Raw genomic sequence first — 20,179 nt, forward strand, 5'->3', positions numbered from 1 at the left:
AGGACAACATCCACCGCCTCCCGTTCAGCTGGGTGACCGCCTGGCTTGAGGTCTGCAAGCGCCACAAGCACAAACAAGCACGTTTGGCTTGGAGCCGCTTTACACCTTTACCGGGCAGCCAACGCTCTCACTCTGAGGCGATCACAATGCAAGGACACGCTTGGGCCGAGCTGTTACACCCGATGCTTTTCCTCCTCCTTTCCAAGCGCACCCTCCCAACCTCACGGAAGGCGTAAGAGGAGCCGAGGGCCGGGTGCCACCCTCCAGACGGGCCCCTCAGCCCCCGCACAAGCTCCGGGCCCCGCGGGGGGAGCGGGCAGCGGGGCCGCGCCGCCCCTGCCCCGCCCTTCGCCGGCCGCGAGGGCCGAGCCTGGAGCCGGCGGCGGCCGCATGGGTCCGGCGTGGCCGCCCCGCCGCTGGCAGCGCCCGCGGGCCCGCCCGGGGCCGGGGCTGCTCCTGCTGCTCGTCCGGCTGGCGCTGCCCGGGGCGGCCGCGGGCAGCGGGGAGGCGCCGCCAGCAGGTACTGCCCGTCCCCTCCCGGCCCCGGGGCAGGGCGGGTGCTCACAGGCCGGGGGTTCCTCGGCCCATCCCCGCGGGAGCGGGAACACGCTCCGCTCCCGCCGGCCCTGGGCCCCGCGGCTCCCGCGGCTCCCGCGGCTCCCGCTGCCGCCCAACATGGCGCTGCCCGGCAGCCGCAGCGGGGCCGGGGCAGCCGCGGCCTGAGGCGCTTTGCCGTGTCCCCCTGTTCTCCCGTCGCTGTTCGGGTCCCGCAGGACGGCCCCGCGCCGTGGCCGGGGGTGCAGGGTTGCTGGGAAGCGGTCCGGGCGAGCCCGCTCACGGACAAAGGGACCGCGGCGCGCACAGGGCGGGTGGGTCCCGCCCGCTCCAGCGGCGGAACCGGGAGCTGCCTCTGGGTGTGCGACTCCCTCTGGCCTCCTCAGGAGCTCGGGACAGGGAATCGGGTGCAGAACAGATCTTTTATTAACATATTTGAGGGCAGGCAAACCCCTAAAGGCTGTGCTCAGTTGTAGTAGCAGTAAGGAACTCGAGAACCGGCTTCCTCTTTGCATTGACGTTCTCGAGTCTTGGGCATCCTCCGGATTCTGCAGCAGATGCTGATGGCTCCTAATTTCGAATTTCTTTGCTTGCAGTCTCAGAATTTGAGAATTACTCTACCTGTGTGTCCTCCCAGTAGCTAAACCCAGCACCACTTAAGAGTTACCTGCTCAGAAGCATCTCTCTTTTTGGAACACCATTGTTTCATTATGTGGAGCTGATGCAACATCTCAAACAGCTGTTTTTTTCTCAAGAAAAATGCCTCAAAACTATGGGTAGTAAGAAAATACTTGCCAGCCTTGCACGTGGATGACATTGCCGTTGACACGGAAGGATACTTTATCCATAGTGGCAGGAAATCCTAAGATGCCCTTCGGGGGAGGTGTGGACGCTCTGGGCTGTTTTGGCCCTGCCATTTCCTGTTACTGGATTATCCTGGTTTTAGGCCTGGGTAGTGCCCAGCCTCACCTCCCTGCTGTGTCAGTCAGCAGCACGTCAGTGACAAATAATCCTTCTGCAGCAGCGTGCGATGACTTTTGTGAAAGTGCCTGTCTAAAGGTACAGCCAGTGTTTGTCTCAGTGGTTGTGCTCCCTCCCGCTGGATTTGCAACAGGTGAAAATTAATCCGATGGGTAATTTTTCCACAAGAAAAAATTCCCAAATTTTAAGGTTAAACCAGTTTAGTAAGATCATGTGTGGACAATAATTCTATAATGTTATAATAAACCTAAGTAAGAACTATAATAAACCTGAGTAAGAACGTCCACACAGTATTTTTCACTGGCTTAACTAAATTTGTTAAAATGTAATTTAGCTTAATTTCATCTTCCTTGTAGAGACACAGCAGGTTTTTACCTGCAAACAGCATCTCCTTGTCTGGGTTGAGATTGCACATACCCATTTTGCTGCTCTGAGTGCATGACAGCATGTTAGCAGTTATTACTGAGCTTGGCTGAGACCTACATTTTCTATTCAGTAAGCCAGATGAGTCCCTCTGTTCGGATGTGTAATTATTTCCTCTGTGCTTCTCTTTAATTATGTTCTTGAAACACTGTGGTAATGTACTGTAGGGTATATTTTACACATTCATATAGATCAGAATGTGTATATATATATATATATATATATATCTCTAAAACTTTGCTCCATTAATCTTTTAGGTCCATTTCTGCTCAAAAGTGCAATCTTAATTCTGAATATCATAGGGGCTCACTAAGGTTTCAGGAGGGTTAGAACAATTCACATCGCTAATTCAACGATTTATGGGGAGCTGTCAGTGCAGTTCCATTATTACATGCCATGGCTGGACTGGGACAGGAGAAAAAATGTTCTAAAAAAGAAGAGTTGTGTGATTTAACACCAGAAACATTTCCGAGGGAGAGGAGTGTGACTTTTGTGATCAGCAGCTGTGTCATGTGCTAAATGACTGTGTTAATATGTGAGGCTGTTTACCTGCTCAGACTCCCACAGTTGCATTCACCACTGGTACAGGGAACTCTGGTGGAGTTACACCCACTCATGCCAGCAGTGAATTTGGCCCAGAGGCCCTATTCCAGTGCCATCAAAACACTGAAGCCAAGCTGTTCTGGATTACGTTTTTTAAAAATACCACCCTGGTTATTTTTTTTCCCAAAGGTGTTGCAGTTTACTTTGGAGCCTAAATGACTTGATTAAAAGTGCAATTTGAATTTCCATCTAAATCATATTGAACACCTTTCTGTCAGCATTTACAACAATCAAATGGACTTTAGTTAGACATTAGTATTTGACACATGCCTAAAATTAACTTTTTTGCTCCCCCCAGGTAAAAACTGCAGCTTACTGCACGAAATGGATGTCATCCAGAAGCAGGATGAAAACTGTTACTGCTATGTGCAAAACAGAACCATTCACTTACAGTACCTGTGGTCAACTATCCAGGTGAGAGGCTCTTCTGGGGGTCAGTCAGTACACTTCATGTGAGCTTTTCCCAGCCAGTTAGCAGGATCAGGGCAGCATCTCTATGGAATTAAATAGCTGGGACCATAATGCAGCATTATGAGCCTTCAGTTGGGATGCAGGTTTGGTCTCTGCCTTAGATGCACCTGTGATGGTGCCACAAAAACATTAATTTAGGATTGTGTATTGTTTTCTTGCACACCTTTTGTGTTGATGGATAACTGTTAAGCTCTGCAACAAATGCTTTTGCCTATCACCAACTGCCTTTATGGAACTTCTAAATCTGAGGACTACACGCAGTTCTGTGGCTCTCTCACTGCAGCACACCAAAGTGTAAGAACCAAAGGCTCGTTAGATTGTGACTAATGAACAAACAGCAGCAGCAGTGTGTTTGTTATCCTGAATAGCAGAGGGTCATCCTACAGGACACACATTTAGAGATTAGTTTGAAGCAAATAAAAATCCTTTCAAGAGTGGAAGCAGTAACAGCTAAAGGAACAAGCTAACCATCTCCATGGCCCCTTTTCTTTCCTGAGAAGTATGTCTCCAGACAAAGGAAGGAAACCGTTTCATTTTGTCTCTGTTGGAGGACTTTTCTCTCAGGTATGAGAAAGTGGAACATCTCTTTGTCTGTTCCCAGGACTGTTTTCCTCAGGAATATGTTGCAGGTGTTTTTATGAATGGTAGCAGCCTCCAGGTGGTAAAATCCTCCCATCAGTCACACAAACTTTCCTGGAGTCAGTGTTTAAAAGCAGGAAGTTCAAATTATTTCCGCCACAATTGCTTGCTGACACATTTTCTCCTTCCCCAGAACAAACCTGGTTTATTAGCCATTGCATCACTTTTCTGCAGATGGGTCTTTCTTGTCTAGTAGGCTCTGATGAATGTATCGGAGTCCTCAGGGAAATCACCTCAACTTAGAAGATGGACAAGATCTTTTACCACTTTGGTGGGGGAAGGCACTGAGAACCAGCAAAAAACCCCCAAAATATCCACAGGAATGTGCTTCCATTTAATTTCTGGTTATGCTATCTTTCATTTTCCTCATCCCTCTTATATCCCCAACATGAAGATTGCATTATAAAGAAAGGCAAGTCAAATTTGTTACAGTTCAGGAGGGGAAGAAGGAGGGGTATGAACACTCACAAAACAAACTGTGGTCAGTCAGATATTACTAGCTTTGTTAGAAATTATGTGTGGGCAAGTGTCACAGTAAAACCCAACCCACTGTGCTTTTGGATGGGTTGAGCTCCCTCCACTGAACTTTGCTGCTGGTGAGTTCTCTAAATTACCTTTTATTAATTGTAAACAGTTAATCTTTTCATAATATAAATAACCAATACTAAACAATTAAGATTGATTTTCATTACCACATGCATGGCTGATATGCAGCATAGTTCACAAAAAGCCCACAGTGATTCTAAGCTGCTTCTCTTTGTATTCTGTTCTTCCTTTCCAGATAAAAGTTAACAGCAGAGAAAAGTTCCGGTTTGAGCCTATTTCAGAAAAAAACAACTGTCAGAATTCAGAAACTGTTTTTGAGTTTGTTGCATGTGCTGTTCAAATCCTCTGGAAGCCAGAGACATGTACAGAAACTTTTCTGAGCATAAAACAATACGGAGAGGATGTTTGTTTCAAAATACAGCCCTTCAAAATTGAACCGTACGTTGTGCGGGTGAAAAGAGAAAGTAAGTACCAAATCTTTGAGTTCAGATGACAGAGGGCTTGGCATTGCCAGTGCTACTGAATGTACCATCTCTTCTGTAAGAAGCTTGGGACTTTTCTGTTGATATTTTATCTAATCAGCATTTCAGATTGAATTAGTCTAAAGTCAATTTCTATTTCTTTCCCCCTTTTTTAGTGCTAGATGGAAAGCTCTTGTTTTTGTTTGTAGCTGGAATTTTTCTGTTCCATTTTGCAAACAGCCTGAGCAGGTGAGTACTGGCTGCTTTTGACCTTCTTTCCCAAAGCCTGTGCATCTTTGGTCTGTTTGCTAAGCTAAAGAGGCAGTTCTTTGGGAAAGTGAAATAAGGAACTGAATATATATTTCAAACTTCCTCATACTATTTGTGTTTGGACAGATTGTGACATATCTTGGAGTGCCTAATTCTGTTTATCAATCAGCTGTGTTAGGGTTTTTGTATCCAGGCTTCCTGCTCTGGGGGACATCAAGACAATCAATCCTCAGTGGGCATGCGTGTGGATCAGAAAAGCTCTTTATCCCTTTTGTAGACCACTGAGGATAGCTGCATACTAAATAATGCTGATTATTAATGATGCCTTTCCTTGGGGGGAAATATTTAAGATAAAGTCATCTGGGGCCTTTTCTGCCCCCACCTTTGTGCCAGCCTTTCTTCTGATGCACATTTTTCATAGCATGTAAGAGAGGATACTCAGTTGTTGCTGCAAAATATGTGCCTACAACTTCAAAGCAAAGTGAGTCACAAAATAATTGTCAGGAGGCACCTCTAAAAGAAGCAGAGCAGCAATAGGTTTTATAGCATTAACTCTGAATGAAGAAGATGGAATTTATAAATGTATATGCTTAGGAAAAAAAAAACTTGTGGGTTTGTGGAGGGTTTTCTGCATTTTAAATTAAAAGAAAACTTCTCTTGCAGTGCAGAACCATCTTGGTTATTTCATTTTCTTCTGTGTACTAGAGACTAGAAGGTCAATGCAATCAGAAGTAGCGTGAGGTTTAAAAACCCCAGCACAGTCTCTTAACCTGTAACAACTCCAGTGACCTTAAGTATCTTTTGGGAATTTTTCCTTACACAGATTTAATACCTGAACTGGGCCTGTTAACCATATAACTACAACTCTAACTTAGAGCTGATTTAAGTTCTTATTGAAAATCACTGCTGTTTTTACAAATGTTGGCATCTTAACCAATTACAAATGATACTTCTCACCATATTCTCTCTTGTTCTCTTTACAGGAGTGCCAAGTTCTTTTACCTTTCTGGAATAATACTGGGTGTTCTTGCTCTGCTAGTCTTTGTCCTGTTGACACTTAAAAGATTTATTCCAAGGGTAAATCTACATTTCTAAAACAAAATAATAGTAATCATCATAATACAAGAAGTGACAGTACAGAGCCAGATTCTGACCTTGTTCTGGTTTTGTGGCCAGGTAACTGCACTGCAGGACTGAATAATGCAAAATTATTCAATTTTGCAGGACTGCTTGAATCAAGTAAAGAAATAATGCAGGACTGCTTGAATCAAGTAAACAGAGTTAGGTCAGAGTCAAGTTCTGTTTAACTTCCTCCTGAGTTTAAAGTGAACAGGCATTGGTGATGTACAAGAAGAGTTCATTCTGAAACATAAATTATTTTCATCGAACTGGAGCTAAGCTTACCTTTGAATCTGTGAATCAGTTCAAATAAAAATACAGTGGCAACTGAGACATATTCTCTTCCGTTCACCAAAGACAATTCATTGTAAGGCAGATGTGAATTTTTCCTTGAGTTTTATAAAGTCTGTGCATTCCCATAATATTGCTGAGATATGTTAATTGGGAACACATGTCAGTAGGGTTATACTGGGACATTGGGACATGAAATACAAATACATGGATGCAGTTGCTCTGCTTGGAATTGATACTGTGTTGTTGTAGCATGCAGAGGACTGTGCAGTGAAAGTCTCAAACCCTGTAGGTCTAAAGAATTTCACATCTGTTTTTGCCTGTGAGTTCCTTTGGAAACAATGGTCCTGAATCTGGCTTGAATTTTTTTTATGAAGTTTGTTTTACTTTTTTTTTTTTTAAATTTCCAGCACAGTACCTTCTGGATTTTAATGAGTGGCTCCTGGATGGTCTCTCTCTATTTTATTTACTGCTTCAAAGAGAATATACAGTGGTTGTGGTCTGAACACAAAAGCTACCTGTTGGGTAAGAAAATTACCAAAAAATGTACTGCAGATTTTGGTTTAATTTAGTGGTCAGATGAATACCTGCCCATAAAAAAAGAAAATCACATGACTCATATAGAGTTCTATTTTCTCCTAAGCCATAGATGTTGAAATATTCTAAAGGTTCCTAATCCACTCAAATGAGTGTTTACTCACACTGTATCATTGAATAAAGAGTTTGATGTAGAGGACTAGTTCTAAGAGCAGATTTTGCTTGCATTATTTGTTCATTTATGTGCTGCTGTTACATGCTTTCCCTGAAAGAGCAAAAGGGCAGCTCCTCTGGTTTGCAGTTTGCTGGTTGTGGGAATTGGGTGCACACATTGGGAATGGGATGTGGCTGCAGGGGCTGACAAACCTATTGATCTGGGACCTGCCTCCACATGGTCATGTGAGGAGAATTCATGTGCAGTCCACAGCATTGGCTAAAAGCTGTTCAGAGTTAACCTTGTGAACTCTTTGGCTTACTTTGGAAATAGAAAGCACATCAAACATCATGCAGTAGCCTGTAAGACAACACAAGAATCAGCAGGCTGTACTTTACAGCAGCTGCAAGCTTTGTGAAGCAAAGGGAAGTTTATAGGAGTAGTTTCTATCTTTTACTCCATGTCCTTTCTGTTCCTACAGGGTATTTTCTGGCTGTGGGGATTACCAGCTTTGCCATTTGCTATCAGCATGGACCACTGACCACAGAGCTCAGCATAACCTTGTTCACATGGACGCTCCAATTAACAGCCTTTGTCCTGATCTACTTTGGTGTCACCATCCCTCAAGTTGCATATGCAGTCATAGCAGTCAGCCTCTGCTCCAAAGGCCTGTGTTACCCCCTGGGTGCTGCCTGTCATATTGCCAGGTCTGTGTCTGTTTGTGAATGTCCAAGTCGTGGGAGAACCAGGAAAGACTGGAAGCAGATAATGAAAAAAAAGTACACTTTAATAACGGTTTAGGAATTCCTAGTACTAGTCAGAATTTTGCCAAATATAAAACTGCCATAGGAAAGGTTTAGAAACACAGAAATTATTTTCCACTTGGCAGTTTTAAGCACGAGCTTTGTTCTGTGGATAATGGAGAAGTGTGACTGTGTTCTTAAGGACAAATGTAGCACCTTCTAGTCCGCGGCATATGGCAACCAGAACATTTCTGTTTGATTGCTGAGACTGCAGGAATACTGCCTTGGTTTGATGTGTAGTGAGAGAAGCTGCAGGGAACTTTTATGGAATCTTAGGGATTAAACACTGTGCCATCACCAAGGATGCAGCTGTTCAAAAATGACAGTCCTTGGAGGTTGAAGAGAGTTCAGAGACTAAAATCACATGTCCACACAACAGCGCTCTCCATGATTTTAGTTTTTCTCCCTGTCATTCATAGAAGCAATCTATCAGAACTATGGAGATATTCCTCAGTATTCCTAGAGGCCCATTTACATTGTGGAATTGAACAGGAACTGCTTGCAGTAGGTAGACCTTAACTTGCTAAGTGTTTGCAGTAGCAATACAGGAACAACATGTTTGCTCCTCCTTGAATTTGAAGCATGTTTTAGCACAAGTGCAACACTCAAATGACGATTCTAAAAAGCCCTGCCAGTTGACATCTGTTTTTTACCTTCAGTGATGGATGGCATCCAGCTTCAAAGTCTTTAGTACAGACTGTTCCACAGCTGTGGACTCTGCTGAACTGCAGAGAAGTAGGAAAAGGCAAAGGCTAGAACTGGCTTAACCAAAATAATAAAAACCAAATAATTTGGGGTTTTTTGTTGTTTTTTTTTACACACTGTTTACTTTTGAAGAACATACTGCTTTAGTCTTATCTTCTCTTTTTACATGCTGAAGTGTGGCCTGAGTTGAAGCATTTTTATTTTAGGTAGAATTTCTCATTTGTTGCAGACCAATTTTTGCGTGCAGCTGAGGAGCAACAGCTATTTCAGAAGCAACATGCAAGATCAGCACCTGTTGTAAACAGGTTCAGAACACTCTGGAATCAGTATGATGTGGCCACAAGTTTTACTTTTACTCTACAGTCAGGTTTTACTCTGAAACACTGTAGTTTATTCTTCGTGTAGTTATTTTTGGTTTTCATGAAGTGATGCTTCTACAAAGAAATACAGCTCTACAAGTGATCTCTGTTAGGAGAATGATAAGGGCTTTCGAATTTTTCTGTTTCAAAATCCTTAAGCCACAGCACCAAACTGTGAGGCCACGATGCCAGATACATAGTTGAGAGCAGCAAGGATATCAAAATAATTTAGAATCTTGCAGTATTTCTTGTTAAGAACAGTGGATCTCACTGAGCCAGCAAGACCCTTCACCATTTGACCTAAACAATGACTACAGTTCTCTGCTTTAAAGGGATATAAGGAGGAAAGTTGAATGCTGCTGATGTTGGAGCAGGTGTTTTTATACAGAGCTGAAAGTTTTGTAGGCATCCAGCCCTTGCTTATCTTAACTCATCACAACATTTAAATTGAAAGCAGTCAACAGAAGGAAACAGAACATGGCACACTTTCTAATTTATATCTAATTATATTATACATTGCTACGCAGCAGCTAAAAAACCATCAGATTGTAAACATTTTGGCCTCAGACTACTCAGTTTTGTAATTCAGAGCAAGATTTAAGAGAAACTATCTAGTAAACAACACGAACAACTCACAACAGGCTTAGAGCATTGCTTATCTTTGAAGTAACATATGCAGACTGAGTTTTGATTCAGCCCATGTCTCTGCACAGACACATTTTGCATTTTGCACCTAAAAATGGCTGAGCAAGCAGCCATCTCTTTAATTCTGTGAGATTTTAGTCCGTGCATACACAATAAGGACTTGATCTAAAGCTCATCTGAAGCTCATTAAATATCATGTGAAATTCTACAGCTTTGGTTAAGACCTAGGGTAAGCAGGCTAGCAAACATTACATACCTTGCCCTCAAATGTAAGAATACAGCTTGTTCTCTTTAAAGGGTAGAGGTGACTAATGCATTTTAATAGCAGGTATAGAGAAGAAGGGCAGATAATTACATGCCAGAAGACTTTATAAATACTGGTTATTTTAATTTTGTTCTAGAAAAATGAAGCATCACTTTAAATCAAGAAAATTGGTGTTCAAATACCTTACTGAAGAGGAGTATCGAGAACAAGGTGAAAGTGAAACGATCAGAGCTCTGGAGGAGCTGCGCTCATTCTGCAGGAGCCCTGACTTCCCATCATGGATAGCTGTATCCAAACTCCAGGCTCCACACAGGTAAGAAAACTCGGCTTCTCTAAAACAGGAAACAAATTGCACACCTAAACACACTGCAGACCTAAATGCCACTTCAGGCACTGGTTGCAGGTGTGCTTATCTTGCATATCCCACTCAGGACCACAGCCCCACCTCTCAAGGGTATTACTTGCTGGTGGCATTAAATTTCTGTCTGTTCCTCCCTAACCACAAACTACTTCACAGCTAATTCATGGTCATAGAACTTAAAGGCTTCTGCAGGGCCTCTGTAAGCTCTTGCAGTGACCCTAGTGACTCTCTAGCCAGTGAAATTGCCCTGCTTCAGCTTTTAGAGTGGTGCCCTTTTCTGTGGTGTAAAACTGGGGCACGGTGAAGATACATACTCAAATATTGCCTATATTAAGCTCTCTAACTGCAAATCTGCAGAGTCAGGGAATCCTATTATTGAAGTATCACTATCTAAGACTAAGAATACAGAGAAAGAAATCAATACCTGCAACTAGCAAGTAGAACAGGGAGAAGAGCTGTGCCATGTATAGCTTAAGAGATAAACCTAAGACAAATATAGGTCAGGAAGGGTCAAGCAAGCAAAGCCAGAAAACCCTGCAGAAGATCATAACCCTGCAGATGAATCATAACAGCGTATTCCTAGCAAAACAAAAACTTGAAGAGATCAGAAGCAGAGTTTCTTATATGAGCCAGCCACAAAGACTTAGTCCTTGCCACAGAACCAAGTGTCACGATTTTAAAGGAACCCCAGTCAGTTTGGAATTTATTCAGTAACAAGTTAAACCCAGTTTCAGAACCTTCATCTTCCTTGGACTGGAACACAGCCAGCCTCTCTGCCAGGTTTTATAGATTTACTGTTAAACAGTCTTACTTTCTAAGCTGCTTGCCTTCTTCAGAATGATGGAGAGATAAAAAAGTGAAAGCTTACTGTCGTATTGTAGAACTAAACACCACCAAATGTACAAAACAACTTGAGACACACATATTTTCTAGCCGTCGTTTCATTACTAGAGTTGTTATAGACTGTTCACTGGTTGTGAAAAGGGAAATAAAAAGGAGAACCAACAGCAATTCTATTTGGAGAACTCCTCCCAGCTCCCATTAAGCATCAGACTGTGGTACATCCCAAGGCAAACCTGTTCCCCATTTAGACTAACAGAGCTTCCTGAAGAACAGCGAGGTGACGACATTCATCTCACAGAAATGTTAAGTCTGAAATGTAAATTATTGATCAGTTTACCAGAACTCCAGAATGTAGCTGCATTTCCTTTTTCATACATTTCTCTGATGCTGTCGACACTTACCCAGGTGTCAGAACTGCCGTCTGCTCCCACCCTCTTGCCAGAAACCTCCAGCTCCATTCTCTCTCCTCAATGGAGTTGCCCACTGAAAGGAAGATTTGTGGGGGATTGCAGTATAGGGGACAGTGCTAAGTTCATGCTTTGTTCAGGCATTTACTTGGAGCAGCTGCACAGAATTCCCAGTCTGCAGCTCCAGCTTTACTAGAGGCAGGAATTTTTTGGGAAGACTTGAGCTCAGCTTGCCCACAGTGTGCACGCAGCACCAGCAACAAGGTGACTACATACAACATAGGAGTCCAGTATTCTTGCCATTTTTTCCTTTCATTAGCAATATCAACACACCTGAATTCTTACAGCCTTTGTCTCAAATATGCTACAGTTTTAATTTATTTTTAGAAGCTAAAGTACCAACTACCCCACTGTACAAATGCTTACTTTGGATTACCCTGCAAGTACTGACAAGATGTGAAAACGAAGTTAGATCTTCTTGCTTAGTCACAAGACCTTGCAGATGGTTTCCAGAAAAGCAAAAGTTACTTCTACAGAAAATACTGAAAAGATGAGTTGGGAAAACCAATCTTTGCGGTTGTTGCCATCCTTTAGGGGAACTTCCCCTCATTTGCACTGCCTGTGGGGATGTCCTTACAACACTGCTTCCTAAATAGCAATACCCCTAGAATTTACAGTATTTCTTCTTTTAATTTCTCAACTGATCACTTCTCCGTTTCAAAATTTGGCAGGTTTGCAGCTTTTGTTCTGGGATCTCCCCACATCTCACCTGCAGAAACAAAGGCGCATGATGAGCAGTATGGCATTGGGAGCTTCTTCCTGGAAGAGCAGCTGTTTGAGACAAGGGCACAGTTTGAGCAAGATGAGCCAGCCAATTCTGTCCATGAAGAAGATGAGGAGAATGAAAATGAAATGCATACACAAATTCCATTTCCATATGCTAATGAGCTGCTTTGAGCTTTGAGAAGTAACAACTAAAGCAACAAAAAACCCCAGAAAACACACTTCTCCTAGAAGGGGAGGATACAGAATGAGAACTCACACTTGGCCTTTTCTTGTGGTTGCTGGTGGACAAAGAAGGATTTTTGAAAAAAACTGTTTCCTGTATCACCAATATTACCTGATTACCATAGGGGCTGTTCAAGTGAAGAGGAATCTCATGCTATGGGTATTTTCACTAGGGAAACAGACATTGTGCATTTCCAAGGCAAGTACTGGAGACAGCCTGTCCACCAGGATGCCTTCTTTTACCAAGGACACTACCTCTAGTAAACAGCGAATCTGTTTTGGCCCTTTCCATCGTCCAGTCCTCTGTGCTGAGCACTAGAGGGAGGAAAAGCCATTTTTAGTACTCTCCTTTTACTAAATACCCTGTGTGTCAAGACTTCTAATAATGCTGTTAGAGTGTCGATAAACTGTTTGTTGTTTGTGAGACTTTTATAGAGAGTTGATGCAGCTGAACGAGGTTTGTTTCCTCTCCTGGCTGGGCTGGTCTTTTAGCTTCATCCTGCCTCTGCCTTTAGTTTTAAGCTCCCCTTGCTCTTCAGAATGCTGCCTGATTTTTCACCCTCTGCCCATATTACTCTGTTCTTGACCTCTGCTGTAGTTACACTGCATTTTGTTCTCTCCAAGTCTTTGTTTATTATGTACTTTCTTCCTTCTTGTAGCAGATCTGCTAAACTTTTCTCTAGCTCTCTACTTCTCCTCGTCTGACAATGGTTTAGGAGAGGTTTTCCATCTGTAAACATTTTTGCTATTGCTTTCAGTTTCAGTCTCAGCTTACCTCAAGCTTATCTCAGGCAGGTGCTGCTGTCTATTCCAGGCCTCTGGAGCACCCCAAAAAGGCCACAAAGGCTGAGGCTGTTTCAGCTGCTTGGAGAAACTGCTGTTAGCAGAGCCAGAGCGCTGCTGTGAGCCTGGAACTGGGAATGCAGATAACCCACATAGAGCTCCACTGGCTTCAGAGTACTCAGTAGTTTGTTCACTGAGTTAAGCAGCAGAAAATCATTCCTGGCAAAAGAATGAGGGAATATACCTGACTTTTACCTTCTCTTCTCAGCCATCTGTGGGACTTCTCACAGGAGAAGTGGGGAGGACCAGAGAAAAGTTTAGGCAGTCACGTGTTTTTCAGCTTACATATTACACAGTCCTAGGCTAGGGAGTAGTATGTGTACCTCAGTTCACCCACCTGCAGATGCCATTTCTTTCTTCTGTTCTTTAGACTATCCCTCCCTGTATTCTTCTGTTCTCACTCTGCTGTTTTCCTTTACTGTCTTACAAACTGCAGAAAACAAAAGACCATTAATTCTGATAAATTCACCATCTGATCTCACAGACCCACTGGGGACTGTAAGCAATGGGGAGCATGTCAGACTGGGATCTATCTGCTTTAAAAGGGCTGTCTGATATTTGTAACATGCCTAGTGGTGCAGCTTGACTTCAGCAGTGCAGGTGCTGTCCTGGCTTCTCCTGCAGCAGGGACAAAACCAATTACCTCCAATGGTGCTAAGAAGTGTAGCCATACCATAATCCAGGAGCTCCTCTGTGTAACAAAGGACTCAGAGTTGGTGCTTGAAAGCCCTAAAGCCTTACTGACGTGGTCTTTTCTCCTTTGTATTGCTTCAGCTTTGCGTCAGTTTAAAAGAAACACTTCTATTTTATAGTAAAGAGACACTTTACACCCGTTAGTGCCATAACATTTGAAGTACCTATGCAGAATCTAAAGCGTGTTTAGCAGAGAAAAGCCATGTCAAGCAGGTGATCCAAAATGCACTCGCTGTTAAGTCAAGAACATTTAAAAACGGAGCAAGAGTTTCTGAAGGCTACTAGCAGCAAGACTCACCCCTTAGAGAGGTTGGTGCTACCAAATTCAGAGCTAAATTGCCACCCACACTTGGGGAGTCAGGTTCAGCTCAGGGGGCTCTGGCACTAGCAACAAGGTGAAAACAGAGGAAGGCCTCATTATCTTGGCTGGTTTGGGAGAAGGGTGAAAACTCCCCCATGAACAATGACCATAGACCGAATCAGATTTATTTTATCTTTGTGTCACCATCATGAAAATGGAGTACTTAAAATCATTACGGACTAGGCAAAGGATACTCAAAGAGATGTCTTAATGTTTTTTGCACGTTTTGAAGTACAGAGTTTTTTTCAGTGTACTTCATAGTGAGCCAAGAACTCCCATCCAAGCAATTTGAGGCCAAGGAAGAGAATCAGATTTGTCTGAGCTTAAATATAGTTTTTCTGGATGTCTTCTCTTTAGTGAGGTAGTGATGATTACCCTTCCATAATATGGAGGCATGTAAACACATAACATGTATTTACATACAATAGCCCAGATTACACATTAAGGTAGTATTTTACCTAAGCAATATTTTAAATGGAAAAGCCCCCCCCCTTAGTTTAGGTAATTACATGTTTTAGAAGAATACCAGGCACACCTACTTCTACAAGGAAAGAAGTTAAAAAGCAATAAAATTAAATAAAAATCCACTCACGCTGTATGTAATTGTGGGATGCATTGTTTGACAGGGATGGGTAAATACTATCTAAAGTAGAGCATGAAACTTAAATGCATGCAAAACAGAATGGTAGCAACAGGAGAAAGATGATGGCCACCTTAGTAGGTAGCTAATAGGGACCTTAAAAATCCTCCCAAGCTTGGTCCAACACTGAAAGTGTTTCATAAACAAAACCCACCAAAACCAGCCGCTGTCACTGGAGCCCTGTTCACTTGCACAGTGCTCCTGTGATATGTGGGGATGACACAGCCTTACTGAAACACAATTGTTAAGTACTGTTTTGGTTTTCAGCTAGAAAATCTAGGAACAGAATCTAGGCATTAATCCATTGCCCTAACTCTTACAAAAGCCTTTCTCCCTTAACAAAGGATGTTACATTTTTCTAAGTTCTCTGCAGTGTTCACAGTGATGCCCTGCACTCTTTCACACTGAGCAGTTTACAACGCGCATTGGTTTGTGTCCCTTACAGTCCCTGCACCCCACAGAAGTGCCTAAGTCAGATTTTATTATCAAATACTATTTTAACACAGTGCAAGAGTAGTTCCCAGGCTCTTAGTTCAGCATCCTCCAGTGACTAGTAAAAGGTCATTATCACTGAATTATTTTCACTTCAGGTTGGTTACGTTCACTGCTGACAACTAATACAAATAAAATAAAAGTTCGTGTTGATACTATTAAATATGTTATGGATATTTTATATTTCTTACCACAGTTTTTACAGTTTCACAAATATCAAAATCCAGGTGTACATGTCCATTTTGCAACATAGAATGACTATACAATTCCAAAAAGAGCAGGCATTTCAAATACACAATTCTGAAGTGTAAACACAGTGTACAAGCTCTTCACTTCACAATCCAGGTGCTATGCAGTAGCAGCTGAGGTAACACCATACAGCATGAACTCAACAAATGGTTGGTTAGCCTCAAGATGATTTTTAGCATCCTTCTGTCCTGTCACCTGTTCAGTCTTTAGTTCTCCCCCAAGTTATACAAACATACAATAAATACATTTCTGATTTTAAAGGACACTTAGACAAGTCATGAGGATTTATGTGAGTACAGTACATTTAAGTTCAAGTGCAAAAAAAGTAACTAGTGGCTAGTCATTGATGTTTCTTTTTATTGTCTATGGTGTTGGTCCCAGGCACTGCCAGAACGTGGGTTGTTCTAAAAGCACAGCTAAAGCACAGCTACGGGACACCCCTTCAGTCAAGCTAACAGATGTCAAAGTGGGTAAACCTGTGCACCCCCTTTCCTGCTCAGCTGCTGCCACCTTCCTCTCCCTGACTCTGGGCTCCTGCTGGCCTTGCCTCTGGCCCAGTTCAGCACCCCAGACCTACCCCACGGAAGGCCTTGTACCTCCCACACACCTCGCTTCCAGGAGGGCAGCTGAGCAGTGCTCTCTCAGTCCCATGGGAGCAGAGTGCTCAGGATCTCCCAGGAACAAGCTGCTCATCTAAGAAAATGGGCCAAAACACTGTCCTGACTAAACCCCCCCGACTCTTCCCTGAGCCCGAGGATTTCCCTCCAGCAGCAATTTTCACTATGCACCAGCATGAGCTGGCTGCAGACAGTATTAAGAACCGTAACAAAACATAATCCAAAGTCCTCCAGTGTCTTGACATTGGGCAAAGTAACTTCCTAAACATAATGCAGTTGAGTTACATTTGCTTCCTCCTGAGAATCTCTCACTCTACTTGATTTCTGCATCCACTACTTTGCCCCTATAATCCTAAACATTTAAGATTTTTAGGTAATTCCTCCCTACCCCCCCATCTTCCCTAGGCACTTAAAGCTTACTGTTTTCTTAATAAATAACCATAATACCTACACTGCATTAAATAAACCCCCATACAGATGATGAAATAAAAAAACCCAAAAAGATCATTGATCAATCTCGGGCTGTGCAATCTGGATCAAAGATTCTTGTCTCAATATAACATCAAACTGAAAATTACCCAAACGCACACAACCTTATGCCCACCTGCAGGGCTGCAAGCACAGAGGGTAACTTCTTCAGAAGCCTTCCTCCAGCTTTTGTGTTGCACTAAAACGCCAGTTCAAAACCTTTGCTTTGCAGAACTAAACTTCTATCTCAAACAACAGAACATCAGCTTCAAAAACATATTCTTTGAATATGCGCGCAGTTTACTTCATCCCTCACCATGACATTAAGATACTTTCTTAAGCTACTCTGTTTCTGAGAAACCTTTCCAGAGACAGTTTCATGACATTGCTAGAATTATTAGATCTGGTGTTTTCTTTAGATCTGTATTTTCTAATTCAGGGAAACTCAGTGTCTCTCTTAAAAAAGTAATTTAATTTTGATTTGGGAATAAATTTAAAGAAAAAAACTTATCCAATCAAGTCGGACACACTGTGCCTCAACAAATGAGGAGTGAACTCCCTTTCTTCCACAGATGGCAAAGAAATTTCATAGCACTTGACTCAGCTTTAGCAAAGCAGCTGAGAATTCTTCCTACCAATTACATTTGGCCACATCACTTCCCTCAAGAACCCGACCTTTTGGCTTCCCTGCTCATGTTGCTCCGTGTAGTCATATGAATATTCTTTACATAGTTAAAAGCTTGCACTGCATCACATTATGATTGTTAAGATGAAGGAAGTCCTACTTTTGAGCTCCTACTCCAGCGTTTCCCAGGTGAGAAGCAGAATTCCATGCACTGGATTTGGTAAGATGAGCGCATCTCAGGGCCCTGCAGCAGCAGGCTGAGCATCATGATCCGACACCACACGGCTGCCACCTGCTTGGGACTCTGATGGTGCTGCAGGTGCTGCTGAACAATTTCTGGACTGCTCAGAATCTGTTGGATTTTGGGGTTGTCTTGCTGAGCTGGCTGATGAAGCACTGCAATTCTCATTGGTTTTCTAAAAAGAGGGGAAAGGATTGCATGCCAAAAGTCAATGTAAATACTCAGGACACTGTCCCCACTGGCACCCCCCAGATGCATTCAGGCACTGCTGGAACGTCACAAGGCACTTGCTTTGAATGCCCGCAACACAGCAAGTCAAATTTAAAGCAGCAAAGCAAGAGTAGTACATTTAAATCCAGATGACACTAATAGCAAGCAGACAGCAGCTTACCTTCCATCTCTTTTCCTAACTGCACTTTCCCAAGAAGCATGCAAAAAACAAACTTGTGTTTCAAGGGGAAAAAAAACAATTAACTGGACTTCAAAGTGTTTAGACAAGATAATTCTTTTGACTAAGCAAGTCTATAACTTTTTTTTTTTTCACGCTTCTTAAATACAGCTTTTCTCAGTTGATCCCGCCCTCCCCAAGATACTGCTCAGACTTTCTGACTGGCAAAATTTTTGCTGTATGGATGTACAAATCTATCCAGTCTTCTCAAACAAGTCTTATCAGGGAACATAAGAGCACACTTAAACACCAGTTACATTCCCAGGGCTGAAACAGCAAACCTCCACACTAACACATTTCATTAGAAGGTGCTGCACTGCCTATGATAATTTGTTCTGCACTGAAGCATAGAGAATAAGGCTAGTGTGTCCCTTTGTTTGAAGGACTATGAGCAAGCAGAAGCAGAACTGATCCAAAGTCTTAATGAAATAAGAAGGAATCATTTTTGTCACTAATTCTCCGTGCACCCTCCTTCCAAATGATCTATTTTCATTTCAAGGAAGCTATTTAACAAATTCAGTAAGAGAGCTTGGCAGCTTTTTCCTACTTTCAGTATTTTAATATCATCAGCCTAAAATAAATGACTGAGCACAAAACCTGAAATATTTTGAAGCAAGTTTGTCCTCTTCGAGCACTGAAGGAGGGATGAGAAATTTTGGAGAATACACATGATGAAGAAAATGATACCATTTTCTTGGTGCACTGAATTTTGGCACATTAACAAGAAGTACTTTTGTATCAGCACTGTAGCTTTACGGGAATAAAAGCATTGTGAAGAGAACATGTGCCACAGAGAACAGGCACAAAAGCCCTTCTGGCACTTTGCAGCACTCAGGGAAGCAGCTGGGTTGTGTCTGGCAGTGCTGGACAAGTCCCTCTCAGACACCACACTCTTGCAAAACATTATTTTCTTGCCATGTTCATTGCCTGAGTTCTGTGTAATTTTTTTGCTCTGATTTAACAGAGGGCAGCTTACACTAACCAAGACCCCGAGGACATTTGCAATGAGAAACTAAGTGGTTTGTTTAGACACATTACTTTGATGTCAGAGACCTTGTGATATCTTCAGCTCACATTCTTTGACTCTGGAAAGGTCAAAATCAAACAAAAACCCCAGCCAACCTAAAGCCCACCTCTAACACATTTCCAAGAATAAAGTCAAGTAAGACAGGCAGGAGGTCACTGACCAGGTGAAATTCCTACACCCAGCTCTGCTGATTCACACTCGCATCCCAAATTACCCATTTCTAAAGACAGCACTTGTGGAAAAAGCATTTCTGTGTTTACGCCTACTGGGTGCAAGAAGGAACCTCACCCACTCTGAACTTCAGACAGGTAAACACAGGGCTGACACTGACCATGCTGTTCCAAACCCTGACTGGCAGCACCTCCCTACTTGGCTTAGCAGTGTGCTCCAGCTCCAGTTGGAAAGGCATGGCCAGAGCATTACAAGTTCAAGATCCAAGCCCATCTAACCACTGAAGCAGCTATTACAAGCTGCTCTGTGGGGAGACTGATCAGAAGGGTAATGGTGCACAGTAAGCACCAGCCACCAGGTATTTTAAGTCCCAGGATGGCTCTTATCTGGTGTAACTCTAGGTAAAAAAGAGATTAACTTCATTGGAAAAGAAGGTTCTGTATCCAATCAGTAGCTGTCTGGCACACAGCAGCCATGTACATGACTGACAGCATCATCTAAGGAAGCAAAACTAAATAAAATTAATTTTACAGTCTGTTAAGCAGCTGTGCATCTTCATGTTCAATTATCACCTTGTAAATTTTACAAAACATATAACCTGCAGATTCCAACTAATATGAAAAGAAATGTAAACTTAAAGGGAATACAAATATATCCAAGTCTGTAAAACAGAGTCTCCTTTCTATGTCTCTTCTCCTACCATCTTCACGAAGACATATTTGCAAAGTTATTCCTGCTACATGATACATAGAAAACAGTTCTATTTCATGCAGTATTTCAACTACTGTGTCACAAGTCCAGTTTTACTACAAGCTGACAGAAAATACCTACAGGTACTAACAGAATTTACAAAGCTAT

General features: G+C 42.6%; 2 protein-coding genes across 4 annotated transcripts in view; one reads left to right on the plus strand and one right to left on the minus strand.

The window, feature by feature from the left end:
* Positions 1 to 293: 293 nt before the first annotated feature.
* On the plus strand, positions 294 to 15,633 carry NEMP2 (nuclear envelope integral membrane protein 2). The gene is made up of 9 exons (XM_038142404.1): positions 294 to 520; positions 2,861 to 2,976; positions 4,454 to 4,682; positions 4,856 to 4,928; positions 5,933 to 6,026; positions 6,770 to 6,884; positions 7,532 to 7,757; positions 9,964 to 10,140; positions 12,170 to 15,633. Exons 1-9 carry the CDS (start codon positions 391 to 393, stop codon positions 12,393 to 12,395), a joined length of 1,386 nt encoding a protein of 461 aa, XP_037998332.1. The 5' UTR covers positions 294 to 390; the 3' UTR covers positions 12,396 to 15,633.
* Positions 15,629 to 20,179, minus strand: part of MFSD6 (major facilitator superfamily domain containing 6) — a 29,676-nt gene continuing 25,125 nt past the window's right edge. For 2 of the 3 annotated variants that reach the window (XM_038142401.1, XM_038142400.1), the window contains exon 7: positions 15,629 to 17,850. In XM_038142401.1, the coding sequence (XP_037998329.1) occupies positions 17,671 to 17,850 (180 nt within the window). In that variant the 3' untranslated portion in view covers positions 15,629 to 17,670. Of the gene's footprint in view, positions 17,851 to 18,066; positions 18,086 to 20,179 lie in introns of all 3 variants that reach the window. The other variant, XM_038142403.1, reaches the window with a different exon arrangement.

Source organism: Motacilla alba, chromosome 7 (genome assembly GCF_015832195.1).
Source record: "Motacilla alba alba isolate MOTALB_02 chromosome 7, Motacilla_alba_V1.0_pri, whole genome shotgun sequence".
Lineage (NCBI taxonomy): Eukaryota > Metazoa > Chordata > Aves > Passeriformes > Motacillidae > Motacilla > Motacilla alba.

Coding starts and splice junctions, on each gene's coding strand:
- NEMP2 (XM_038142404.1), top strand. CDS start 391: ATGGGTCCGGCGTGGCCGCCCCGCCGCTGGCAGCGCCCGCGGGCCCGC. Junction 521..2,860: donor CGGGGAGGCGCCGCCAGCAG/GTACTGCCCGTC, acceptor TGCTCCCCCCAG/GTAAAAACTGCAGCTTACTG. Junction 6,027..6,769: donor TTAAAAGATTTATTCCAAGG/GTAAATCTACAT, acceptor TTAAATTTCCAG/CACAGTACCTTCTGGATTTT.